Source organism: Notothenia rossii (assembly GCF_949606895.1).
Source record: "Notothenia rossii genome assembly, chromosome: 7".
Taxonomy (NCBI): domain Eukaryota; kingdom Metazoa; phylum Chordata; class Actinopteri; order Perciformes; family Nototheniidae; genus Notothenia; species Notothenia rossii.
In genome coordinates, this window is record NC_136905.1 from 60,283,109 (window position 1) to 60,310,743 (window position 27,635).

Below are 27,635 nucleotides of genomic sequence, written 5' to 3' on the forward strand. Positions count from 1 at the left end.
TTGATATCAGTTGCACGTGCATAGCCTATTCATCATGCATCGTCACATGCAGTGACATGGAATAAACAAATGCTAGTGTGACAGGAGGTCTTCTCCCTCCGTACCGCTGCACGGCACTGTGCCATGCGCCTCCGCGCATTTGTCACTACTGGGCGCCGCCGGTAGTATAAATACAGGGGTGTGGCGTAGCTCGTGACTCACTGCTGGGTGCCTGCACATGAGGGGGTGAAAGGGAACGAGTGTGCTGATAGATTAGCAAAAACTGCACTACAAAAGCAAATAACACTACCAGTTCAACTTGGTAAAGGAGAGGGAAAAAGCAGTCATTAAGAAGAAAGGGATGGAGATCTGGCAGAAAAGGTGGGAGAAAGACCAGAAAGGTAAGGAGTATCACAAAGTACAAAAGACAATTACAATTAATATTCATAAAGAAAGAAACAGAAGGGAGGAAATCATGATGGCTAGACTCCGAATAAATCACACGGCTTTGAACAGTACGCTGTATATCATGGGGAAAAGTGACAGTAACAAGTGTGGGAACTGTGCAGTAAAAGAAGATGTAGAACATATCTTGTTACATTGTGACATCTATAAAGTGGAAAAAGAACAATTAAAGGCTAAAGTCTTAGAGGCAGAGAGGGAGTGGAGTGTGGTTGGTGTTTTGGGAACAAAAGGAGAGGGAGTAAAAGCTACCAGAAAGGAACTGTTTAAATTTTTGAGTGAAACTGGGGTAGGAAAAAGAATTTAACATTAGGTCAGGAAAGAACATAGATTTGTTTTGTTTTATTTATTTAATGGTTTTATTAATTAATTTTAATTTTATTTTGATTAGAACATAGGTTAATGAGTTGGAATGATGTGATGATGCATACTCATGTACAGTAGGTGGCGGTATGCACCTTTTAAGTTGCTTGCAATCCGCCAAAAGCAAGAGAAGAAGAAGCTCGTGACTCACCTGTCAAACTCCTTCGCTCGTGGCTGGAGCACGGCTTGGCCTAAATTAATTGTTTGGCGTTGCAGCCGTTTCGCAACACTTGCATCCGGACAGCGCATCTGACTGCCGGTGCGGTGCGGAGAAATTGCTCCGCTGAAGATTCCCCTGGGCGCAGTGTTGTTATCACCTGGTGAGTTGCCGTTGTCTGCCTCCCTTTATCACCTGATACTTGGCTCCTGGCTTATCTTATTATCTTTATTGCTGCAGCGGGATTTTGCCATGGCCTGTGCGCCTCTCTCCCCTGACGTCTCGGGTGCTGTGCTGTGGCTGAATAGATTGGGTGCTATTGATTGTTAGGCACACCTTCTGGTCCTACTGGTCCTGCTGTTTTCGCTCTTTGCAGTGACTCACTGCTGGGATAAACTTGCCGTTGCTTTGCGAGCTCCCTGGCTGGTGACGTGCCCCCTCCCCCCCCTTCTGGACTCTGAAGCGGTCCGGGTTCTCCGGGAACTCGCCGACCAATTCTTTCGGATACAACTCACTGTTTGAGAAACTGTTATTTTGGTTTTGTCGTTTTGTTAATTTAGTTTATATATTAGTGTTTTCCTTGTTTAACATTGACCATTGCGTACAGACTGTATTTGGATAAGTTAATTCATTTGGTTGTATTTGTTTGGTTATTTATTTAGTTGTTTATTTAAGTTTAATACTGTGTGGAGGTTTTAACCGTCTTCTCTTGTCAGACAGGTGCTGTGGGCCTGAGGCGGCAACCCCAGTGGTGGTGGTGTTCTTCACGAGTCCTATTGTTTGGTTTGAGGTGTCACGGGTGGTTTTGAGTTGGACCCTTCCCCCTTTTTATTGATTGCCACCTGGTAAGCCCCAGCCCTGTCTTGTACCTCCTATACCCCATTATGAACTTTTAGCTGATTGTATTGTGTGTATCTGGTGTTTTTAGAATAGTTAATTGATTTTTATAAAGTAATTGTGTTAACTGTAACTGAAACTGTCTCTGGCCCGTTATGTAAAACGAACCTGTGTTCCTTGTGGGTTAAATCTTTTATAATTAATAGTTAGTTCCTAGGGGTGAAACTCCCTTAGGTGGCGTTGTTGGCAACACAAACCCTTACCTACACCACACCGTCACATTTGGCGTTGTCGGCAGGATAGCCACATAAAAAGGGCAGAGACATGTTTTAGTTTTTTTTGCTAAATGGTGTGGAGTTTCAGCAGTGAGTGTGTCTTGGTGTAATGTATTTTTTTTTCTGTATTTTCACTGATTATAGAGCCAAAACAGCAGTGTGTGTGTGTGTGTGTGTAATCCCCTAATTAACCCCTCCATACCATTTCCTTAGCTTTGGTGTAGCTTTCCCCAGTCGTTATGGAGGAGGAGGTGCAGCAGCTCCAGGACCTAGTGTATGGGCTTAGGGCAGACAACGAGCGACTTCGTCAGGAGCGTACTGTTACCCGGGCGGACTCTGGTGGTGCTTCTTCCTCTTCTGCTCCGGTTAGTCAGACCCCGTATGCGGGTGTTGCTGCTGCTGTCACTGAACGGCTAGTTGTTATGCCAAGGGACCGTAAATGTCCCTTGTTTAATGGAAAGATAGGCATAATCATAGCTGAGTGGTCAGAGGAGGTGCAGGCATGTGCGCGTGCCCGCCATCTTTCTGCGGCCGACCAAGCCCTATTCCTTTTTGATCATCTTGAGGGTCAAGTCAAAGAAGAGATCAAGTTTCGCACTAGTGCAGAGCGAGGAGACCCAGCCCGGGTGCTCGCTATCTTAAAGGAACTTTATGGTTGTGCTCAGTCTTACGTCACCTTACAACAGGCTTTCTTTTCTCGTCACCAACTCGAAGGTGAGACCCTGCAGGAGTACTCCTTAGCCCTTATGGCTTTAATTGCTCAGGTCGTGCAACATGCACCTGATGGGATGCCCAACGCAGATATCCTACTACGTGATCAGTTCATTGAGCACGTTCTTGACGGTTCTCTTCGCAGGGAGCTCAAACAAGTTATCCGTCGCCAGCACAATACCACCTTGCTGGACCTTCGGGGTGAGGCTATTAGATGGGAGAGGGAGGGTCTTCCAGGGGGCGTGCAGCTCTTCTTTGCCATCTGCTTATGGGTTTCAGTATGGGGTGCAGGGATGCTTCCAACCCCCTCCTCATGTCACTCTGCCTGAGCCAGGGTTGAGTGACCTGATGGACCTTTTGAAGCGTCAGCAAGAACAGCTTAACCAACTCACCCAGACTGTAGCCTCCCTGCAGGCCCCTCGCTTCCAAGGTCAAACGTCCCGTAATGGTCCTTTTGATCTGCAGAAGGTGTCAGCAGCCTGGCAATTTTGCTCGAGTGTGAAGGTGAGCAGGTTCCCTCCCGGCCCAGTGCTTTTCCTGATGCTGGCGTAAACTCCAGTGCTGCTAGGCCATCCCATTCATCCCACCACGCGGAAAACTAGAGCCCACTGAGCTTTCTAGCCACAGCTAAGTTGGGGAGACCACAGGCTCACAGGAAAGTGCAACGGTCGACTTGATTGCTCCTTGCCCAAACATAAATGTCTTGATAGGAGGTGTAACTGTTACCTGCTTGGTGGACACTGGTTCCATGGTGTCCACAGTCACGGAAAGTTTCTTCTTGTCGCATTTTGCACCATGGGGCAACGATCGCCTTCGCTCCTGTCATTGGCTACAGCTGCGAGAAGCCAACGGCCTATCCATTCCATATATTGACTACTTGGAGCTAGATATCGAACTGTGTGGCAAGGAGATGGCCAGCTGTGGGATTCTTGTTGTTAAGACCCCCCTGGTGCTGTGTCTTCTGTCCCTGGAATCCTGGGGATGAATGTGACTCGCCGATGCTATCGAGAACTCTTTTGTACCTTTGTTCTCTCTCTTTGACTCACCCACTGTGACACAGGTGCCTGTCACAGTCATTGCAGCTCTTCAGGAGTGCCACCAGTCTTCTGCTCAGGTCCTTTGGAACCCAACTGGCACTGTGTGGGTTCGAGGAAAGCGTGCAGTGCGCATACCTGGAGGTGTGATGAAGCTGGTTGCTAGCACCTGTGCTGCACAGTTTTCCGGTCAAAGTGCTCTGTTCGAACCCCCTGAGGCAGGGTTGCCAGCTGGGCTGCTTGTGTCACCTTGCCTTGTACAGGTAGTCCGGGGTACTGCATATTAGTGCTGCACGATTCTTGCTCAAATGTGAATCACGATTCTCCTCCAAGAATTGAGATCACGATTCTCATCTCATGCACTCTTACTCTTAGACGTCACGTGAGTACAATGAATTTAAACAGACAACATTTGTCTCTCTTGTAACAAAAATATAACTTTGTCTTTAGTCTGTAGTTGCTGAATACTGAACAAACATTACTACATTCAAAATGTGGCACCTGGAGCCAACTATTGTGGCTTTAAACAGACACCATCAACATCAAAGTGCTTGACTTAAATCCATAGACTGTATATATAAATGGGTGTAGTGTCCGTGACGTCACCCATAGGATTCTGCAGAGTTGCTGAGAAGCCCTTAGTAGGCGGAGTCGGCCACTAACGGCTTGACAGTGACGTCATAGTCTAATCCCGCCTGCTCCAAATAAGGGCAAAGAGGCGGAGCCGAGGCGGGACCTGCTGGCTCCGAACTGGAAGTAAACAGAGCTAGCTCAGGCTAAGAAGCTAAGCTAACATGAAATACACAGTGCTTGAATTGGGCCGGTACTCACCGGTACGCAGTACCGGCACTTCTGATTTTTACCCATGTGGTACTCAGCCGCCGGCAATATACGTATATATTGTCAACGCAGCGCAAATGTGGGTCTGACTCTGCCTCACAGAGGGTGACTGGCTGTCTACATGACGTGGCCGGCCGACATTGCCACTTTCATACAGATCATACTAATGCCCTCGATTGGTCTCTGTGTGTCATTCAAGCTCGGGAGGGTGTGTGTTGGTGTATGTGTGGCGCGAGCGAGCGAGAAAGCGCGCGCACCGGTTACGTGTGTTGTTGTTAGCATCTGGTGCTAGCTAGCTGCGCTAGCGGATATAAGGAGCTTTTTCAACAACGAGGTGGAGGGAGAGTCCTTTGCTGTCAGACTGAGAGGCTGATAACTACAGCTCTGGTGAGGTAAATTACTCTCTGAGTCTTTAGATAGTTAACTTAGTTTAAGTTATCTCAGTGGGTCTCAAACGGTTCGGTCACTATTTATGTAAACACATATTTCCATTTGAGGGGGTAGTGATTAGTAAAATATGCATGAATAATACAAACAAAATGTTAACTAGGTGAAAAAAGGTAAGATAAACTTGTTAAGAGCTAAAACTAGTCTTTGCTGTTGCCTCAAAGAGGAGCAGGGGGGAGAGGAGGGAGACAGGAGAGGCCGATTCAGGAGCCCAGACACACTCACAACTATAAATGAACCAAAAACAAATAAATAAACAAGTTTCAATGTTTTTTCATATTGGATATTATATGTTATTGGTTATGCACTGCAAAAGCAAATCTTGAAATAAGGTATTTTACAAACAAATTAAGATAAATTACTGTCAGACACAGGTTTGGGTCACTGCCTCATATCAATTTGTTTTTTTTTTAGCTGTAAGAACTTGTTTCAAGACATGTTACAACTTATTTTAAGAATCACATGGGATCCATTTAAGTCAGATTCATATTTATATCAGATGTTAAATCACAACATTAATTCCCAAAGCAATAACAAATCAAAAATATCAACTTGGAATGGGGCAATATATCGAAATTCAATGTATCACAATAGCTCAATTTAGTAATTATTTCATAGTAAATGATTCTGCTTAGCAAATAACATTGCTACAAAAATGTGTCTCAGAAAAAAACATAGTACCACACTGTCAGACTGAAACTTTTATTTAAGACATTTTATCATGGTTCTATCACATTTCAACCCTATATTGCATTGTCAATCACATTGAGATAATCTAATTGTAATCCCTATCAACTGTATCAGCTCTTCATATACACATCCTTACAATGCTCATTCAATGAACTTTCATTTCAAGGAGAACAAAAGTAGAAATAATAATAATAATCATACTTTCCAAAATCAAAATTCCCTGACTATACTATTTTGCAGGAAAAATAATGTTAGCTCAGTGCATTACTTTATAATGTTTTTCTCCCAACACATGTTTGTAAATAAACAAACAGTCAATACAACAACACAAATAAATCTGTATTTGGCAGAATTCTTTGTTGGATTAGACAAAAAAAGGTAATAAAATAAAATAGTAAAAAAGACATTTAAAAAAACACTTCCTACACATTTTCCTGTGTTCTCTCAATAAGCTAGATTTCACTCAAATTATCATGTTGCATACACAGGTATAACCTTCCAATGCTCATTCAATGATCATCATATTTAGGTTTTAAGTGCAATGACATCCCTAAGGTTATATTTGATCAAAATATACACACTGTTTTCAAAACTCATCGAATAATAGGATGTATAATCAACAAGCTTTTCTGCATCTATCAACTCTGTTGCTTGGGCAAGATTGGGTACAGTGACTTCATATGCTAATAAATCTTTGTTAAAACACACAGTTTCATAAAGCTGATGTTCAAAGCAATACAATGAAGAATCTACGACATAAATGTTTTTTATAAGTCCAAAGATAGGTACTGTATCATTTGCATTAGTTATTATCAGAGACTTTCCGCTGATGTACTTGTTACCATTAAGAATAAGCCACTTGACTGAGACTGCATGTTGTATGCCATCAATCCCCAAGAAATCTCTAATCTTTGCTGTGATGTACTCTTTATTTGTCACTTCTGAGACGGGGCCCAATTCTTTCTCATGTAAAAATATTGGATGCTCAATGCCCATTTCATTTTGACAGCATTCAAGAAGCTGGTTATGGTTCACCAACGATTTACATACATTTTTGAAGTTCAATTTAGATGACCACTGTTTAAAAAAACAGTGCTTTGACTCAAATCTCATGCACATATGCCTTGTCAAAGGACCCAGAGAAAGAATTTGGGTAGGGAGATGCAACATGTAATGTTGCTTAGGCGTTACATTTTTGTCAGGAAAAAGTTGCTTAAACTGTTTTAGATGCTGCTCAATCATTTGTTTAAGTCTTAATACAGTTTGCAGAGATATGACAGGCGTAAAAACTATTTGAACTATCTCAATTAATTCCAAAATAAACTTAACGTAAATATTTCCCTTCATATAGTTCAACAGAAAAGGCATGATCTTTAACAATATCAGCATTTGCCCAGAAGACTGTTTAAGTTTGTTATCATTAGATGACAAGGTATTGACACTGACAGGACAGGGCTTGTCTCGTACATCAATAGATGAAAAAGGAAAACTCTGCATGGCTGAATTGAAAATGTCCAACTCCATTTGTCCTGACAGAATAAGGTATTTTAACACACACTTAATTTCCATGGGTGCAACACCCTCAAGAATTATGTGCATTATGTCCTGTGGAGTTTGCTGAATGAGGTCAAAGGCTGGAAATTCAACCAGCTTGCTTTTTCTGTTTATTCCGTAGGTGGTTTTAAGGGCAGATTTCAAGAACTCTGTGCTGGCCCTTTCTATTTCAATGCACTGTCTAATGTGCTTTTCCACTGTCCTTTTAGTGAAACTTTGTTCGTTAAAATTGATTTGCATGTCCTCAAAGGTACATTCACTGTGCCTGCACTTGCTATATGCAAAACCAACTCCTTCCTTAAAGCCAGCGAGCTCATGTTGCGCAAGTGTGTCACCACATAGTGAAATTAAAGCACCAAATAAATCCATTTCACCATTCTGTGTTTGTATTTTGACACCATTGTAAAGCAATTTTAAGTCTTTATCAATTCTTTCTAAAACAACATCAACACCACACTGGTCAATATCATTCGCTTTTGCTATAGCAAGGAGTCTAATTGCTGCAAGCTTCGATCTAAACTTGGGGTCTATGTTTCCTAGAGTATAATAAACCATCAGTAATTTGTTTACAGAAGCATGTGACCCCAAGGGGTTGCATATCTCTATTTCATCAGTGTACAAGATCAGCTGCAAAGCAGTAGGTTTTATTGAAAACAGAGGGTGAGATTTAAAAAGACTCCCATCAACAATGTCATACAAAAACCCATCTTTGTTGCAGCTTTGTGGTGCAGTGTTGATCATATCAAAGATTCTGGAGTTGGACAACAACTGTTGTAGACTATTAATTAGGGGTATATAGTAAAAACTTTTGTTTTTGATTACAAGAACTCTTGAGTCTCCCTTTTTAACTCTACAAACTTTTTGAGACACAACTATTTCCTCTGGTTTCACTGGGTTAAAAAGATTCTGACTGGTGCTATCCTGCATGTATGTGGTGGCCATTAGGGTGAAAGGATCCTGAAAATGATCAAATGTTGCTAATGCTTCCTCTTGGAGCTGCACCGTACTCCCTGAATGACTCTCGAAGACCCTTTTCATTTTGTCTCTCAAGGTATCCAGAAGAGCCGCTTGATACTGTTGGACCCCAGAGACAATATCGTTGACACTCCTCTGAAAGAGAAAATAAAAAAAATTAAATACATCAGAGTATGCATTTACAGTCCGAGTGTCCATAGCTAACTAACATAAATAAAGTGCCCCCATGTCTGAAAACAAGGTTGAAAATGACATACAAAGATTATCACCACTCTTCAACCCCTTTGACTACAGGCACACTTACATTCATTATGTCACTTAGCAGACACTTTTGTACAAAGCAACTAATAGATGCAATACCTGGGACAGGTGGCATTTTTCACGGACATTGATGGCAAATGCAACTGCACGTCTGGAAAGATTTCCGCCAGATGTATCAGCTTCTTCCTGGAGACATATTCATAGTAATATTACACAATTAGAAGAAAGACTAGTTAACTCAAGTGTTGTATGTTTGAGTAATATTATCATGTAAGATATGGCTTTTAAACCAGCAGCCCCTGTCCAATATGTCTTATTTAAATAGTGTCTGTGAAAATAATTACAGGAAGAAGGTCCTGTGTTCTGGCTAGTGAAAATTGCTATTTCAACCAGTGGCGGCTGGTCCATAGAGGCAGAGGAGGTTGCTCCTCCTCTATTTTTGAGAGGCAAGAGGAAGATCAAATCATCAATCAATCATTGTTTTACTGCTTAAGTTTTCATTGGACAGAATAAAGTAGAGATAAGTAGCCAACTAGTGTAGTAATAATAATAATTAGTATTTATATAGCAATGTCCAGATTAAAAGATTTCCAGAGTAAAAATAAAGAAACCCATATAAGACCCCCCTTCGCTACTAGTAACTAGGTAACTACAATTCTCAGTAGCTTGGCGGTAGCGTCACTATTTCCTGAATCAAGTAACTTTTCAGTAGCTTAACTCTTTTATTGATCAAGTAGTGTGGTAACGATCACTGAAGCTATTTTTTATATGGCTTAACACAGCAGAGATCCCATAGCACGTGAAGGCACCATTAAAGTAGCTTCACATGTAGTGAGCTACTTTTGCGGTGTTTGTGTAACTTAGCTTGCTACATTTGACTGGTTGGTAGCTTCTGTGTAGTGAAGCTCCATAATGGTAGAGTAACTGGTAGCTTAGCTCACTACATTTTCAAAGTAGCTTGCTCAACACTGCATCTTACCTGATCAGGAGGTTGAATCGGGAATTCCTCAAGCTGTTGCTCCTGCTGTGAAGGGACACATGTGCTGACTTGACTGTTGGTCCTTTGCATCCCTCTTGTTGCAGTGGCACAACCAGAAAAAATGGGCATATCAAAATGTTCAAGTCCAACTCTAGATGGTTCGGATGCAGTTGTCATCAACCCAGAAGGCGGGCTTCCATTTTCAAAATACAGAGCATGTCTACGTCTGATGTGGTAGTAGAAAGAGTTGAAAACTCTGTATTCTTCGGTACATCCATTAATTCCACATACAACACGGAAATCTGGACTGCGGCCATGTGCCTTGTTAATATGGCTCAGCAGAGACTTCAATGTTAACGCAAAAAAAACAAAGCAAATCACACACCGCCAATACGCCATGTTCCTCAAAATCTTCTGAACTGAGGAGGAGATGGAAATTGACAGATTGATGTGACAGACAAAACATCTGCTAAAAGCAAACTTGAACCCCAGCCTGCGCCAGTACTGTAATATCTCCTAGTTCTACTTTTTGGCGGGCTTTGGCACGTTGGTTGGGTCAAACCATATTAACAATGGGGGGGGGAGGTCTCTGATATATCTTTTTTAGTATGTGCTGCGATATGAAAAATACAAAAAGCATATGTATTAGCAATTACAAACACTATCGTCACCTTTTTCCCCTCAAATGCTTAATTTTATCATCCCTATTTACTCAGATTATTATTTGTCGAAGGAGGAGTTCAACCCACTACTGTATCATTGTCAAGTAGCACGTTCACGAGGTTAGAAAGAAGAGGTCACAGAAGAAGAGAAGAGAAGAGAAGAAGGTCACACATTTGAAGAGAAGGTGTGTATTCATATTATAATAAAAGCGCATTAATTTGTCACGGTACCAATATTGCTGGGTTAAAAATGCAATACATATTATGTCTGTTAGCTAGCTAGCTAGCGCTACTAGTGAGCTAGCGCTGTTAGCTAGCGCTGTTAGCTAGCTAGCGGCGATGCTAACGTTGTCGTTCGGGTTAGCAAATCATTATAGACTGCTGAATTAATCCACTAAAATTGTCAGTTGCTTCTTTTTTACACCGGCATAGTGGTACGTTTATTAAATAATGAATTAAAAACTACATGTATAACTTTTATTTGTATCGTGATGTGTTCACCGGTCCCACAACTTCCATTACGCAGTCAAAATGGTAACTAAGAGTGGAAAGTGTTCAGTGTTTTACACTGAACTATTTGACCGTTATAATGAACCATGCGGGTACTACCGGTAGGCCTATAGTGCACACAAATATTTCATGCTTCAGATTGGAACACATTTATACGCTCAAAACAGTAAATGTAAGTACAGAAGTATGCAAATTGAGATATAGCAAGGGACAGATAGCTGTTTTGTCAGTATTGACTAAAACCAGTGTGCGAAATATGGGGTCCCTTCGTTCTGAGTTGGAGAGTAGCACGTTTAAGTTCGCGGCCAAATAGTAATTAAAGTAGTTTGTTACTATACAAGTTAAGCGCCTGTAACATCAGTGTTAAATGCGTATGTGCCGGTTGGTGTGTGTACCTTATGAAAGTAAGTGTTTATCGGTTAGCAGACGTAATGAGCGACATTGCAGTGGTCTACATGTAATGCGCACGTTCTATTGTTTACAATTAGCATGCTAAGCGGAGTTAGCTTTATTCACGTCTTATGCCTTACTATGTAATATGGATGAGATTCATGTTGCTTAGTGTAATGCCCCATCCACCGCTTGCTTTGCATGTCCCGCAAACCAACCAGTGGAAGTCAGGGGAGGGCGAAATAGTTTCGGAAAGGACCACTCTACTGCGATGAGGTGGATTTGTTTATCGGCGTTACTATAGCGATCATGACGGTACTGAGCATAAAGTAGAAAGTAGATGAGACGATAGAAGGGTAAGGAACCCATATGAAGATAGGCTTTTTATTTCAGTTATCCTATTTTTGCACCGAAAATATTTGAAAACCATGAAAGTTTAAAAAGTTCAAGATAATGACCACTACACAAGCGAAGTTGTGACACCCCTTGTTCGTTCCCAGCGCCCCCCTAGGTTGTACGAACGCCCCCCACGGGGCGCTGACGCCCCCGTTGAGAAACCCTGTAATATAAAACAACATGCATCCAAACAACTTTAGCCAATGCAACCTCCTATGTCAGTGTTGCGCAACAATCGGGAGATGGGACCCCCCGAATATTGACGGGTATTTCGCACACTGACTAAAACCATTATTTTTCAGCCTCTGTAGCAGATAAAAACATAAAATGAAAAGCATTTAAGAGCTTAAACCACAAGGAATTATTGTATTCACTGTAATATTCAATCACATGTTTGTAAAGCTGTTTGAAATCAAATTATGATAATTAATTAATATTTTTTCTTCCTACCAGGTTATAGATGGGACAATGGATAAACTGGATGATGTTACAGTGTCAATTTTTAAGGGTATGTCATTTGTGTTTGAATCAAAACGATAAATAATTATTTGGGATTGTAAAATGTTGGTAATGATGCTGCTGTCCTCATAGCTGCTAACATCGATGAGGTGTTGATGCACTCCCTCACTCGTGATGATTTGAGAGACCTTTTTCCTGGGCCAGAACACTTTCTTAGGAGAAAAAGAGTGTGGTCTTTGATCAACCCAGAGGTAAATGGTTACCTACTTTGGTCTAAAAGAAAAGTTGCACAAGACATGTTATTTCAGATTGTCGCCATTGTTTGACTTTGACTGTTTGACATTATCTGCTGTTGTAGGACGAGAATCCTATCTTAAAAGATAAAGATGGCCCTTCTGAAACAGGAACTCCACCTTGTAGAAAACATAGTCTCCCCTCAACATCCACTCCTTTGGAGAAAAAACGCCCAAAGATGACCCTACAGCTACCTAGTCCACCAGAGTATGTGATCTACACGGACAGTGAGTTGGAACAAGCTCGTAGACATTACTTTGAGATGGCCCGCACAGGCAGAGAGGGGGAATGTGTAATGTCCAAGGAGTTGAGTTGCAGGCTAGTGAGGAACACACTCACCAGCATGATTTCCATCCTGAGAGCAAGTCCACAAGGAGAAGAGCTTCAGTACCCTTCCAAACCTGAACTCACAGCCATGGCTAAGAAAGTAGTGGAGTATTATCCCATGTTACAAGACAAAGATGAAGCTGTGAAACATGTAAGTCATTAAAATGTGTGGCTTTTTATTTCTTGCACTTTGTTGATTGTGAAGTACTTAATAATTATTTGAATTCACTGTCATCTCTTAACATTTTAAAAAAAAAGTCAAGGCTTCATCAAAATGATTAAGTAATTCTTATAAAGTTACTTTGTTATTTCCCACAGACAACCATTCACAATAAACTTAAAAAGAGGCTTCTGAACGTAAAGTCTCCGCAAAAGAGGCAAGGGCCTGCACAAGAGAGGGGCTGTCCAAAGAAGAGGCGTTGCCTTGACTTGTCAGCAAGTGACTCAGGAAAAGATTATGATGCTGACTCAAGTGACGCAGGTGGATCAACAATTATTTTGGATCAGACTCTTACCAGTTCTGATGAAAATGAAAGTACATGTAAGTAGAATTGCAACTTAATTTCCATTTATATGGTTCTCTACTCGAAAGGCATATCCACACATTGCTGAATGCATAACATCATGTGCAACATAAAAGTTGTTTGTAATGGACAGAGATATTATGGTCATTTTCTGTCATTCATTTTGTAGAGAACATTTTAACCTTAAAGGCAGCTATATATAGTTATGTGAGCATGTCATTGTCGTTTTCTGATTTATTGTTTGACAATTGTGGTAAGGCACAAAATGCATTTTTGAAAGGACAAATAAATATCTAAAATATCTTCATTAGCTTCCACAGTAGCCCGCTCGGGCCGCAGGCTGCCCAATTACACCGCGGACCAGCGATCCAGTATGGTCATCCGTTCTCCCAACTCACACCAGGGAGCCAAAAAGCAGCTGGTAAAGGCCCTCCACGGTACACTTTACCCAGCAGAGGACCCAGAGCCCGGGGAGGAAGAAGAGGGTAAGTCCTGAGTCTTCCAAACTTTTCTACTTGTGTGTTGTCTGAATATTTTTACAGACATCACCCAGCCATAAGAGGGCTGCTTCTAAAGGGAGACCATTTTTGACAGTCTTATGTGCACATAATCATTTTCATTTTTCATTTTAGTGGACAAGGATAGTCTGCAAGCACAGGCCAGGCATTTTAAGACTCTGCATGAGATGTACAAGAATAAAAAACAAAACAAAGATGCTGTCTCTCAACTCCTTGATCTCGAGTTTGAAGCAAGAAGACTGTTCATTGACAGTGATGTCCTGAAAGTGGAGGACAGGCACACAAAGGTCCTGGATGCCTATCCATGCTTCAAGGATCTTCAGAATGTTAGTAAACGACTTCCCATTTTTACTTTTCAACAAAAGTTCCAGATTTTAATACTTATTCACTCTGTAGGTGATGTCTGAGCTGCGTCGCCTCCTGGATAAAGACAACCACAAATACATAGCAGAAGTAAAGAAGAGATGGGACGACTTTGTTGCTAAAGTGCAGTTTTACGGAGTTTCGAAGAAAGCGATGAAACCCCCTATGACCCTGGATGGTGGTAAGTCACCTCTTAGTGTCTACAGTGTGTTGGTGAAGATATGACTGTGAATAGGAGTGTGTCATTGATGCAAGGCTGACCAAATAAATCTAAAATGATAATGATCTGGGGGCATTTTCACACTATTTTGTTATCTTACCATAAGTAGGATCCCTCTATCACACTTTAAGTTCCTAGCTAAAAGTTGTATTTTAAAACCTATTCACAAACTTGCTGAGATCAACTTTTCACTAAGGAATTAGGAGAAATCCAACTGGGTTGGCCCAGATGACATCGCAATTCCTGAAACAGTTATTGGCGGAATGACGGACGGACTTCAAATTTGTGCGTCATTAATGGCGTCTGATGCAACCTCTGCAGCAGTAGCTTACTAAGTCACAACACCAACCAACTAAACAACAGACATCGGCTACCTCCAGGGAGCATGTCATCTGATGCACCCAAAATTAACCTCACAGTGCATGTCTCCTAAACTTGAATAACTTTGACCTTAAGTCAGTTATATATTTATAGACTTTATATGCATTATCCTTTGTTTCATGTGTCTAAACTGTAGTTATGTTAATACAGATTGTGTGAGCTAAAACAGTTAATACAGTGTCTGTCTTTCCATCCACCTGTTCGCGTTTTCTCTTCTCTCTTCTCCTAGTGGAATTCTCGATTGCCTTGTTCAAGGCACTCCCTACACTCTTTCCTTCTCCAGCTGCACCGCCTAAGAAATTGGGACATGCCAGTGAGGCATTGATACATGTTCTTCAGGTGAGCAATTGTGTCACATTCAAATCTTGATGTTTTTTTTACTTGTGTCTATAAAGCCATTTACTTCCATGCTTTATCCTTTTTGTAAGTCTATAATGGGGTCGCTTTTCACAATTAGGACAACATTTAACAAAATATGTTGCTGTTTTTTAAGCTGCCTTGTCATGAAAGGACATTCTCTCAGCGGCAATTGATAGTAAAGTTTAAATAATTTAACTTTAAGCGTAAGCACTGTGGCAATTTGGAGCTTGTTGGCACCGTTCCATCCATTGGAAGAAAGCGGCACATCAGTGCAGAGCTGTTTTACTGCTGGTCCTGTAAGCCAGCTTTCAGCAGGAGGTTAAGCAATTTGTTTTCATTATTTTATTGGAAGACATGTTTTTGTATTTTCATTAGTACATAAAATGGTGCTGTCTTTGGATTCACAAACTACATGCAAAGCATTATAACTTCAATCATAGATGCAATATATACATAATGGTAGTAGAGGGTCTGCTTTAGTAGTTCTATGTTATGGATGTTTATTAGAGTTTTGCTATCTCCTTTAGCCTACAGAAGATCCCACCGTCTACCTCCAGAAGAGATCTCTGTCCAGCCCCGTCTTACTTGTTGATGACTCCAACTGCCTTGTCGCCATAGGAACCACTCCCATCACTACATTTGCCAAGCAAGACCTGCATGAGGGTTTGCTATATCTAATGGCCTATTACTACACAATACATCTCACTTATCCGAAGTGTGTTGCAACCATCCTTTCTGTTATTCAAACAGAAATATTGAAGGACACTATCCATGACCGAGACGCCACAGCCTCATACAAAAAAGCCATGGCTGAGTGGAAAGCTTTCATTGGGGAGTAGATCTTGGTGGTAGTTAGGTTCCCAACCTGTTTCTACAATGCTCACCCGCAATGTCTGTCGAGGTTGGGAGAGAATAACATCCCAGAAAACAACTCACGTACAAAAACAAAGTTGCAATATTCAGCCCATCATTTCCTTCCAGCCCTCCTTTCCTCAAACTGCAGGTAGCTGCACCTTCAAAGTAAGCGTCACTTGCCATAACCACCTCTCTGTGGGCATTGCCCACATTCAGCCAGCAGGATGCCCACCTTTGTTTTGAAGGTGCAACTAGCAATACAAATGTAATCATTGCACTTTACAAATGATCAGCTGAAAATTGCAACTTTGCTCTTTGTAATGTAATTAAAAAGCCAGAGTCATTTTTAGGTCTATATATTGAGTCGTGCCCATTTGCTGGGCACAACTCATGCTCGCTTCGACATATACACATATACAATGTGGGTGAGCTAGGTGGTAGTTGGGCTAGTTATTGTTAACAATTGATACTGGTACCAGTATCTGTTTTTGCATTGATACTTTGGACACAAGAGACATGACTTTCTATCATTCAGTGTTTGATCATTTTTGTTCAACAATAAGAGAAAACAGTAATATTGAAGCTCTTAAGTTATAATTCTTCAGTTTTGGTTATCTAACACAAAGTAATGTTGAGTGGTTTTCAATGTTATAATTTAAGTTTAAAATTATCGTCATGATTAATTCATACGTTTTGTAAAATGCATGCTAGGTTCTTGTTTTGAGATCTGTCTACTTGAATTCAGAAATAAAGAAATGGTAAAAGAAAATTTGACAACTTGTTTTGAGTATATTTGGCTTATACCTGTGCATGGAATAAGTGTTTTTCTGCTTAATACAGGACATTTGCCACTTTTCTAGCATCCATATATTTCTTATTTCCAGAATTATTATTCTTATTTGAAGAATTCTTATTTCACGCATTCTTATTTCAAGAATTGTTATTCTTATTTTAAGAATTCTTATTTCAAGAATTATTCTTATTTCAAGAATTATTATTCTTATTTTAAGAATTCTTATTTCAAGAATTATTCTTATTTCAAGAATTATTATTCTTATTTTAAGAATTCTTAATAAGTCTAATTATCTCACTGCACTGGCAGATTATTACACTTGTTTCAAGTCTGTATAAACTCAAATCACATATTTTTTTTTCTTGTTATAAGATGGATGATTTTTGCAGTGTGGCCATGTACTTATGATTTTATGATTATTTAAATGTATACATTTTTGTTTCATATGGGTGTAGTCTCTTTATTTCCCCCTCAAAATGCACCAGATTGATGCATTTAAGTCCAACATTTAAAAAAAAAATCTTACCGGGGGAGCATGCCCCCGGACCCCCCTATAGGATTTGAGGCCCGGCCCCACTGTTCCCAAATAGATTTGCAAATTGTTTTAAATAGTAACCCATCTCCATATGTTTCATTTTGGGTAGTAGATTTACACTAGAGGGCTATCACTTTGTGCAGCAACGCTATTGACAAATAAATCCAGCAAAATGGCACAAAAAACTGGTAGTGGCCTCAGGGACGAGGACTCATTTAACCAGCCAGTAGGAGTCAAGCTTTACTTTCTTCTATATCCATAAAGAAAAAGTAAATCTTTTTACAGTTGTTTCATATGGATGTTGAGAGGTATCCATATATCTCTTCATTTTGCTCTCAAAGTGCACCAGATTGATGCATCTAACTTCAATATTTTAAAAAGAATAATCGGGGGAGCATGCCCCCGGACCCCCCTAGACTAGAGGGTGTCAGGTCCACTCCCCACTTATAAAAATAGCACTTTACCACTGCACCCCCTCTAATCTCAGATGCACCCTGAGTCATTTTGTTTAAGTACAGTGAGCCTTTCTAAAATATACAGTAAAGAGACAAACCCACCAGCATTATAGGATATACTATGACTTTGTGCCAAATACTTGTTGCTGATTTAGAGTACTGGCACCTTTTTTATTCCAATTCAAGCACTGGAAATACATGCATACCAAGTTACTGCTAACAGTGTAGTTCCCCTATATAAATGTTACACTCATAATCAAATGAGACAATCTGCAAGAGAATTAGCTATATTTTGTTATTCTTAATGCTTGTCATTCACACGTTGAGAAAAGAAGTACCGATACATAGCAGAACAATTGTGACGATGTTCAGCTTAATATGCCTTGTTCAACATCATTTATTTAGCTAATACTACAGCAGGCGAACCAAGTCTGCGTTTCGCTGCATTCCTTGATCTCCAGTTATAACGACGGACTCCACCGCCCGGACCTCACGGTGCCTCAGTGGGCTAGCTCCGGGACGCCGGCTGGAGCTAGCCCCCTGCGGCTCCGTTAGCTCCGGCAGCCACCACTGGGATAATTGGGTCCCCTATTAACATTTGCTCCTGTTTAGCATTATGGGCACCATAGACTATAAAAGTCTTACCCAAGGCTGAATCAAAAACTAAAATGTATATGTATAAAGGGTTACGTCGTTAGCTGGCTAATAAGTAACAAGCTAAGCTACCAAGCACACAAACACCTGCGAACGGGGTTAACATGTATAATATCATTTTAGGCTTCTTGGAAGTTCTGTTAGTACATTCAAGAGCACAGCACGACATTTTAATTGTCTGGTATTTGTAACAATATTCCCTAAAAGGCACAATCACCACGAACACGGCTAAAGCTAAAGGGTCAAGTACAGTACTATGACTAACTAACGTTGTAGCCTCTATGGTTTTAGCCGAGCAGAGTGGACAAGTTGCGGTTAGCTGACAGTGAGACATGTCCATCAAAGTCACCACGCCCTAATTTATGCAAAAACTTTAAGACCTAATATAAATAAAAGGGTCGTGTTAGAAAACAATTCACTCACAGATTCATAATCATGAAGGTGGAATCTAACTATATCGATAATAATATTTATTGCATCCATGGGTAGAAACATGTTTTTTTCTGCTGTAAAGTTGGGCATTTGAACATGGGGCCTATGGAAATTGTTCCTTTCTGCAGTCGCTCCCTACCGGCCCATGTATGAACTGCAGTGTGTGGCACTTCCGTATTGGCGTCCCGGCTGTTCCCCAGAGTTTGCCGCTTGCTTAAATCCTAGTCTCAGTTTCTTGTAGCAAAAACATAGAGTAACTAAAATGAATTTGACAGCCAACTACTGTGGCTTTAAACAAAGTGCTTGACTTAAACTCAAGTCACTCTGGTAACAAAACATACAGTAACTAAAATAAAGATATTGCTGCTGCCTGAGTGCTGAACATAAAAAATATAATTTTTGCAGCTTTATAATCACAAAATGTAAACTTTGCAGTAGCACCTGTCCACAGTGGAAACCGAACTACTGTACAACAACACCAACCTGTCTGTTACAGGGAGGAATGCACTTAAGTTACTCAAAATACCTCACCACAGTGCTGAATATAAAAACAAAACAGTCACAGCTTTAGAATAATAATAATAATAATTTTATGGTGACGTTGCAGGTGATTTAATAGTTCTATTTCGTATATGGCTTCGCCCTCTAAGACTATCGCTATTGGGTAATCCCCCTGCGCCCCCGCGCAGCACTGAAACACTTGTAGTCCACGCCCACCCGCAAGGTGGGCCCCACCCTCGGGCCTCCTTCCGGTATAAATAGGAAGGTGGCCCGGCAATCTGCTCCCTCTTTTTTTCAGCAAACCAGCACAGTTACTGAAGCACAGCAATTGAGAATCATCATGAGCAACAACTGCGTCCGTGGTTGTCCCTCATGTGGATCTGGGTTCATAATGAGTTATGACCTGCAGAGATAAAAGCAGTATGCGAATCCTGCCGGGGGTCAGAGCACGCGTACGCGGCTCTAAACCAGCAGGTAGCATGCACTGCGCTCGTCTCCCCTCGGGCGACAGGAAGCGGAGAGCGGACACTCTTGCTGCTGTGGCCGAGGAGGACGATTGGCCCGTCCAGGCTTACGAGCCCGCGGACGGGGCCTCGTGTCCCTGGGGCAGAGTGCCGGGCAGGAGTCCGAAGCAACTCCTGCCCCGCCTCCCTCCACGGTTCACCGTTCGGTTCTCCCCTCCCTCCTCTCCCCCGGACGGGGGAGACAGAGTCGGAGCAGGGTGCCAGCTTGGTGGCCGAACATGCTTTCCCCCTCTCCGTCACCACAGCGCGGCGGCGTCTGTTACGGAGACGGCCAGAAAAGTGCTACTGGACGCTCCAATCAGCCCGGACGGGCTGTTCGGACCCAAGTTCATGAAGATGGCCGCGGAACAGGTGGACGGCGTCCACGCCGGCCACAGTAAGCCGCAAGCGGAGAGACGCCCACAGCAACCGCCCCGGCGGCTGCAGGGGCTCCGTCCCACGTCTCGGCTCCCCCGCCACCCCGGAGACAGGGTCTCCCGCCGGCAAGTCAAATGGGAGTGAGAATCCCCCGCTCCTGGTCGGCTCCGCGAGAGCCTCCGAGGAAGCGGAGCCGGTAATTAAGCCGGCTGCCACTAATCCGTTGATTAAGTAGGCAGCAGGGCTCCCTGCAGAAGCCTGCTGGTTTTAACCTATCGGTTAATAAACCTGCAGAGCTCGCGCCATTCCTCTGTCCGAGATACGCCTCCTACACACGGTCATAACCCATGAGCGCCGGTATAACGCCTCATGTGGACAGCACTGCACACACCTCCACTCATCCCCTGAGCGTGTACACGCCTCATGATGACAGCCTGAGTGAAACGCAGCGTGTGGAGGTTTCCTCGCAGCCCTTTCGCCTCACGGCGGCGAGGGCAATGGCGTGACTCGTCACCATGACGACCATTACAGCACATCACAGAGAAGCGAGAACGGGGGAATGAGCAGTATTCCAGGCTGAGTGCCCCCAGCGGAAGCGCCCGCAGCGCCACGGCGCGCTACAGAAGCCTGCTGGTTTTAACCTATCGGTTAATTAACTGCAGAGCTCGCTAATTAAGCCGGCTGCCACTAATCTGTTGATTACCAGCAGGGCTCGCTGCAGAAGCCTGCCCGTTTTAACCTCGGTTAATAACCTGCAGAGCTCGCGGCATTCCTCTGTCCGAAATACGCCTCGTACACACGGCCTTAATAAACCCATGAGCGCCGTTATAACGCCTCATGTGTGCAGCACTGCACACACCTCCATCCATCCCCTGAGCGTGTACGCGCCTCATGATGAGAGTCGGAGTGAAACGCAGCGTGTGGAGGGTTCCTCGCAGCCCTTTCGCCTCACAGTGGCGGCCGCCTTTTAGAGTGTTCCTCAGAGTGGCAGCGCGTGTGTCTGATGGACAGATGGATGAGCAGGCTGATCAGCAGAGGATACGTCCTGCAGTTCGCCTCTCCCCCACCCCCACAGTTCAATGGGATACAGGAAACACTCCTGTCCTCCCAGAAGCTATGTCTTGCGCTCCAATCCGAGCTGCTGGAACTCCTGTTGAAAGAGGATATTTCCAGGGTTCCTCAAAGGGAGGAAAATCAGGGGTTTTCACTCCGGTTATTTTTCTAATCCCGAAAAAGACTGGGGGAATGAGACATCCTGGATCTGTCAGTATTCCACATGCTGACGATCAAACAGGTGCTGTAATATTTTCACCAGGACGATTGGTTTACTTCCACCTGAAGAATGCATACTTCCACGTACCCATCATCCCAAAACACAGGAAATTCCTGCGTTTTCCATTCAGGGAATATCAGACCAGACAATCGTCCGCCGTTCGGATATTTCCTGGCTCCTCGCATTTGTGTAGAGAAGGCTGGAGCCACTACACAGAGGAGGGATTAGAGTGTGGTTTTCCTCTGGACGACCTGCTATTTGCTGGCTCGCCCCAGGAAGGAAGTCGCTTTACAGACGGTACATCTCGTATCGCATCTGTCAAAGCCTGGGTTTCATAATAAATTGGAAGAAGAGCTGTCCTCTTCCCTCTCAGACAATCGTTTATCTGGGAGTGGAGTTAAACTCAGCCAGCATGAGAGCGCGACTCTCGCGGCAGCAAGGGGAAGAACTGAAAGCTCTCCTCCGGCGTGTCACAACCCACACAGCCCTCTCCGTGACGCAGCTGCTCGGCGTTGGCGTCAGCTGGTCACGTGATGATCCCCCTGAGTCTCTTCCAACAGGGGGACACTCCAGAGGTGGTTCATTCGCTGCAGAAGCCTGCTGTTTTAACCTATTGGTTTATAAACTGCAGAACTCGCGGCATTCCTCTGTCCCAGATATGCCTCCTACACACGGTCAAAATAACCACGAGCACCGTTATAACGCCTCGTGTGGACAGCATGCACACACCTCTCATCCCCTGGGCGTGTACGCGCCTCATGAGGAGAGACGGAGTGAAAGGCAGCATGTGGAAACTCCCTCGCAGCCCTTTTGCCTCACGGGCAGCGGCGGCGATGGCGTGGCTCGTCACCATGAAGACCATTACGGCACTTCACAGAGAAGCCTCTCCCCCCAGCAGTTCCATGGGATACAAGAAACACTCCTGTCATCCCAGGAACAGTGTCTTGAGTGGTTTTTACCCCTGCTATTTTTCTAAATCTCCTCTGTCTGGTGCGCGCGCTGTCCTGCTATGTGGCGCGCACGGCGGCCTTGCGCCGTTCTCAGCGCCTGTTCGTGCACTATAGAGAGAGCTCGATCGGGCAACCTCTGTCTGCACAACGGCTGTCACACTGGCTGTGTGAGGCTGTGTCACAGGCATATGTCTCCTCTGGGGTGGAGCCCCCGGAGAACATCAAGGCGCACTCCACCAGAGGAATTTCCTCCTCCACGGCTTTGCACGGAGGAATGTCAGTGGAAGATATTTGCACGGCTGCATCTTGGTCTTCCCCCTGTTCATTTATTCATTTTTATTTGAGGGATGTCTCCCATTCCTCTCTGACACACCCTGTACTGGGTGTCCTGTCGGGGTGAGTGACGTCAGGGAGCCAGCTGTGCGCCTCTCTCCTGCCTTTTGGCACGCGCAGAGCGGCCCATTTCCCCTCTTATAGGAGGGATGTTCCTTTTTCCTCTAACACACTTTGTACGGAGTGCCTGGTCAGAGTGAGTGACGTCAGGGATCCAGCTGTGCGCTCTCCTGCCTGTCTGCACGCAGAGAGCTGCTGTTCCCCCACTACGATCGCAGGACGAGGTGGGACTTTCGTCTCTACTTTCTCACAGCGGCCGGTATGTATTGTTCCCAGCCTTCACCCCGTCGGGAAGATAGGCATGTTTTGCTATGTTCCAGGTACGGTGATGAGCCATTACGCATGGCACATCAGGCAGGGGGGTGTTATTGAGCAGGTATGTCTGTGCTTCTAGTGCCGGGCGGACCCAGTGGGGCGCAGACTACATCATGGTTCGCCCTTAACCCAATAGCGATAGCCTTAGAGGGCGAAGCCATATACGAAATAGAACTGAGGTTACCTACTGTAACCCCAGCTTCTATGAGTAAATGGCGCAGCCCTCTAAGTGCGGGGCCCCACTGGCTCTACGAATAGCTGAAGAAAAGTTATGTTGTATGGGAGCAGATTGCCGGGCCCCCTTCCTATTTATACCGGAAGGAGGCCCAAGGGTGGGGCCCACCTTGCGGGGGGATTACCCAATAGCGATAGCCTTAGAGGGCTGCGCCATTTACTCATAGAAGCTGGGGTTACAGTAGGTAACCTCAGGCTTGTGGTGTTACCTGACGTTGTTGTGACGAGGCGAGAACAATGCTTACAGTGGACGACTTTTTGTAAGTCATCATCAGGATCAAATCCAAAAATGTTCCACACACTGGATGAATGTGGTTCTTTTTTCCGCACAAGCACAACTTCCCTCTCACTTTCGCCAGAGTCGCCACCGGGATTTTCATCGGTGTTGTTGTCATTGTCCTCGACCTCCTCGTCACTCATTTCTGTGTCACTCATTTCTGTTTTTCTTGTACTACTAGTCGCTCTCATCACTCTTTGCTAATCAGTGCTAATGCTAACGCTTCTGTAAACATAATGCCGGCTTCTGCCCTCACGTGCTGCAGTCAGTGAGTGTTGCCAGGTATACTTATTATAAGCCACATTGGGCTTACCTTTCTGTAAAGTTGCTTGGTAGTAAGTAATAATGGTTGTTGCGGTTGTGAGCTTGTAGATAGGTTATTTTCAAATAGCCGACCCGACATATATAGGTTTAAAGTGCTCATGTTCTTTTGCGCTTGTTTTCATAGACCTGGTTGCTTAGTCCTTCCGCAAAAACTGGCAACACTAGTGGCTGCAGAGTAAACACTGCATGAGAGGAGGAGAGACAGACAGAACACTACCATTTGCATGCGATCATGGTACTTTAATGTTAAATGTATAAAGTATATTTGCTTTACATTGTTTAAGTATGATTGACATTGCAAGTTGGTATTATTCAGAAGCAAAATAAAAAATTTAAAAAAAAAAAAAATCAGCATGACATCATAGGATCGCCGTAATTTTGAAATGAGATCGCATAGGTGTCTGAATCGAGATCACAATCTTTTTTCAATTAATCGTGCAGCACTACTGCATATGTCCCAGTGGTCAATGTCGGAACCACTGAGGTTCTCCTTTACCCACGGACTGGTCTTGGCACGCTGAGTGTCGCTCAGGTTGTAAGTCTCCCTGCCGGTGTTACTGAAGTGGGGTCAACCTTTGCAACTGTCTACTCCCAGACCGCTGTCCCCTCTCTGCATGATAAGTTAGTCATTGGATCTTTCTGCGTTGCCTGAGCACGAGCAGAAAAGGTTAAAGTCCCTGTTGCAACAGTACCAGTCTGTCTTCTCGACCCATGATGGAGACTTTGGCTGCACTACACTCATTTCCTATGACATTCCTTTTCTTGATGATGTGCCTGTAAGGCAGAGGTACCGACGCATCCCTCCATCAGAGTATGAAGCCGTGAAGGCCCATATCAACCAGCTCTTGGAGTCCCAGGTCATCAGGGAGAGCAGCAGTCTATACGCATCACCAATAGTGCTGGTGAGGAAAAAGGATGGGAGCCTGCGCTTGTGTGTCGTCTACCGCCTCCTCAACAGCAAGACCAGGAAAGATGCTTTCCCCTTGCCCCGCATTGAGGAGAGCCTGGATGCACTTTCTGGGGCCCGCTGGTTCTCCACCCTTGACCTTGCCAGTGGCTACAATCAGGTTCCGATGTCGGAACCCGACCGGGCCAAAACTGCCTTCTGTACACCCTTTGGCCTCTTTGAGGTCAATCGGATGCCTTTTGGCTTGTGCAACGCCCCAAGTACCTTCCAACGGCTGATGCAGAGGATGTTTGGCGACCAACAGGGACAGTCGTTGTTGCTCTACCTTGATGACATCATCGTCTTTTCATCCTCTGTTGAGCAACATCTGCAACGGTTGGAATTGGTGCTTGGTCGACTTGAAAGAGAGGGCCTTAAAGTAAAGCTTGACAAATGTGCTTTCCTTCAACATGAGGTTAAAAACTTGGGGCATGTCATCTCGAGCCAGGGTGTTGCAACAGACCCTCAGAAAGTTGAGGCTGTCGCTAATTGGAAGCGTCCCCGTCATGTTTCCGAGCTGCGTTCCTTTTGGGTTTCGCCAGCTATTACCGCCGCTTTGTAGAGGGCTTTGCGAAGCTGGCAGGACCTCTGCACCAGTTAGTGGCTAAACTGGCAGGCACCAAGGCAAAGACAAAATCAGGTCAGCTTTTGGCTGCCGAATGGACTCCTCAGTGTGAGGAAGGCTTTGAGGCCCTGAAGTCAAGGTTGGTCTTAGCCCCAGTGTTGACTTATGCGGACTTCTCACGCCCCTTCATTTTGGAGATTGACGCTAGTCATAGTGGCCTTGGGGCTGTCCTCTCCCAGGACACGGACGGTGCTGTGAGACCAGTGGCCTATGCTAGCAGAGGCCTTCGGCCCACGGAGCGCAACATGTCCAACTATAGCTCCATGAAACTGGAATTCCTTGGGCTCAAGTGGGCCATGACGGAAAAGTTCCGAGAGTACTTATTGGGGCATAAGTGCATCGTTTATACCGACAACAATCCATTGAGCTACCTCCAGTCGGCAAAACCTGGGGCCACTGAGCAACGGTGGGCGGCCCAGCTTGCCTCTTTTGATTTTGATATCAAGTACCACTCCGGTCGAAGCAACAGAAATGCTGACGCACTTTCACGCCAGTATGTGCCTGGTACTCCCGTCCCTGATGGCCTTTACCACAACTCACCTTCAGGTTCTGTGATGCCTGTGTCTCAGTCCTTGATCTCAGTCCTTCCATCCCACTCTGTGCCAGATCTCCATTCATTGCAGGAAAATGATTCCCTCCTAAAGGAGGTGTTGGTGTTTTGGCGACGTAAAACCCCACCTACCTCGGCCGAGAAGCGGCAACTTCAGCGGCCAGTCATGGCAATTTTACGCCAATGGGACCGCCTAGCGGAGAAAGATGGCATACTATTTCGATGGGTGTTCCACTCTGATGGGGGGGATGGGTCTCTCCAACTCATTTTGCCTGCAGTTCTCAAAACCGAGATCTTAACCCAGCTGCATCAACAGCATGGCCACCAAGGCATTGAACGGACCACAGAGTTGGTCCGACAGCGCTGCTATTGGTCGGGTATGTCCTCTGATATAAAGAGCTGGGTCCAAGAGTGTGAACGATGCCAAGTGGCCAAGGACTCAGGCCAGGTGCCCCATAGTTTTATGGGCCATTTGCTAGCTTCACGGCCCAATGAGATCTTGGCCATCGATTTCACTCTGTTGGAGCCTTCCGGAAATGGGCTTGAGAATGTACTAGTCATGACTGATGTGTTCAGCAAATTCACTGTAGCTGTTCCTACTCGGGATCAACGGGCCTCCACCGTGGCCCAAGTATTGATCTGCGAGTGGTTCTACAAGTTTGGTGTTCCGAGCAGTCTTCACTCAGACCAAGGCAGGAGCTTTGAGAGTTCCCTGATCCAACAGCTTTGCTCTTTGTACGGCATCACAAAATCCCGTACGACCCCATACCATCCTGCGGGTAATGGGCAATGCGAACGGTTCAACCGAACTCTGCATAATCTCCTTCGCACCCTGCCAGTATCACGGAAACAGGACTGGGCCTCCTGTTTGCCGGTGTTTTTTTATAACACTACTCCTCATCAGTGCACTGGTGAGCTGATGTTTGGACAGGAACCCCATCTTCCTGTAGATTTCCTTTTGGGTCGAATCGAGGATCCAGTACCTGGTTAGGTACAGGACTGGGTGGTTGAACACCAGGCCAGACTCAGGGTTGCTTTTGAGGGTGCTCGTGAACGGCTGCTAGCGGCTGCTGGCCGCTGGAAAGATCGGCCCGATCAGAGATTCCGGAGTGCACCTTTCCCAGTGGGCCAAATGGTGTACCTAAAGAACCATGGTGTTAGAGGTCGACATAAAATACAGGATCTCTGGAGCTCTCATGTTGTACGGGCCTCCTCTGGTGAAGGAACAGTTTATACTGTTGCCCCTGTCAACGACCCACAGAGGGTACAGAATGTACATCGGGATATGATGAAGGCCGTTCTCTAGCCTGAGAATGCCGCTCCTCCATCCAGCATGCCATCTCCACCTGCCATGCCTGCATTAGACCTTGACTCTAGCGACAGTGACCTTTGGCTCTTGGTCCCTGATAACCACATTCCACAACTTCCAGTGGCTCCAAGGGCCTCTTGTTCGTCGGGTCCCTCTGATGAAACCTTGTACCAGTCCCGACCAGTGCCGGAAGCCTCACTGCATGGATTCTCCTCACCCTCAGTCCCTTCTACATCCACGACCAACCAGCCGAGTACTAGCCAGCAGGCTTTGCGTAGAACTGTCCGCTCTACTGCTGGCCACCATTATAATGTCCACCATCTTCCTCGTCCTTCTGGTCATCAGGACGATTCAGCCAGTGCACA

At 44.5% G+C, this 27,635-nt stretch overlaps 1 protein-coding gene and 2 long non-coding RNA genes across 4 annotated transcripts in view; 2 read left to right on the forward strand and 1 right to left on the reverse strand.

The window, feature by feature from the left end:
- Positions 1–219: 219 nt before the first annotated feature.
- Positions 220–27,635, forward strand: part of LOC307047237 — a 28,758-nt gene continuing 1,342 nt past the window's right edge. Inside the window, exons 1-3 of one of the 2 annotated variants that reach the window (XR_013810375.1) lie at positions 220–380; positions 1,021–1,124; positions 1,202–2,368. This is a non-coding gene — a long non-coding RNA (uncharacterized lncRNA). Of the gene's footprint in view, positions 381–415; positions 1,125–1,201; positions 2,369–27,635 lie in introns of those variants that run through there. The other variant, XR_013810376.1, reaches the window with a different exon arrangement.
- LOC307013899 lies at positions 5,794–10,072 on the reverse strand. Its single transcript, XR_013801101.1, has 3 exons — positions 9,565–10,072; positions 8,685–8,771; positions 5,794–8,459 (listed from the first exon to the last, which is right to left on the reverse strand). It is a non-coding gene; the product is annotated as an uncharacterized lncRNA (long non-coding RNA).
- LOC307013898 (uncharacterized protein) lies at positions 10,277–16,634 on the forward strand. The gene is made up of 10 exons (XM_079641502.1): positions 10,277–10,411; positions 11,976–12,030; positions 12,114–12,232; positions 12,340–12,753; positions 12,921–13,143; positions 13,438–13,611; positions 13,759–13,970; positions 14,041–14,188; positions 14,838–14,947; positions 15,496–16,634. The coding sequence occupies exons 2-10, from the start codon at positions 11,991–11,993 to the stop codon at positions 15,805–15,807; spliced, it is 1,752 nt and encodes a 583-aa protein (XP_079497628.1). The 5' UTR covers positions 10,277–10,411; positions 11,976–11,990; the 3' UTR covers positions 15,808–16,634.

What these genes read in the sequence shown, in the direction of transcription:
- LOC307013898 (XM_079641502.1), top strand. Translation starts at nt 11,991, where the DNA reads ATGGATAAACTGGATGATGTTACAGTGTCAATTTTTAAGG. An exon ending in AAGATGAAGCTGTGAAACAT is followed by an intron (nt 12,754 to 12,920) that starts GTAAGTCATTAA and finishes TATTTCCCACAG; the next exon opens with ACAACCATTCACAATAAACT. An exon ending in CCCTATGACCCTGGATGGTG is followed by an intron (nt 14,189 to 14,837) that starts GTAAGTCACCTC and finishes CTCTTCTCCTAG; the next exon opens with TGGAATTCTCGATTGCCTTG.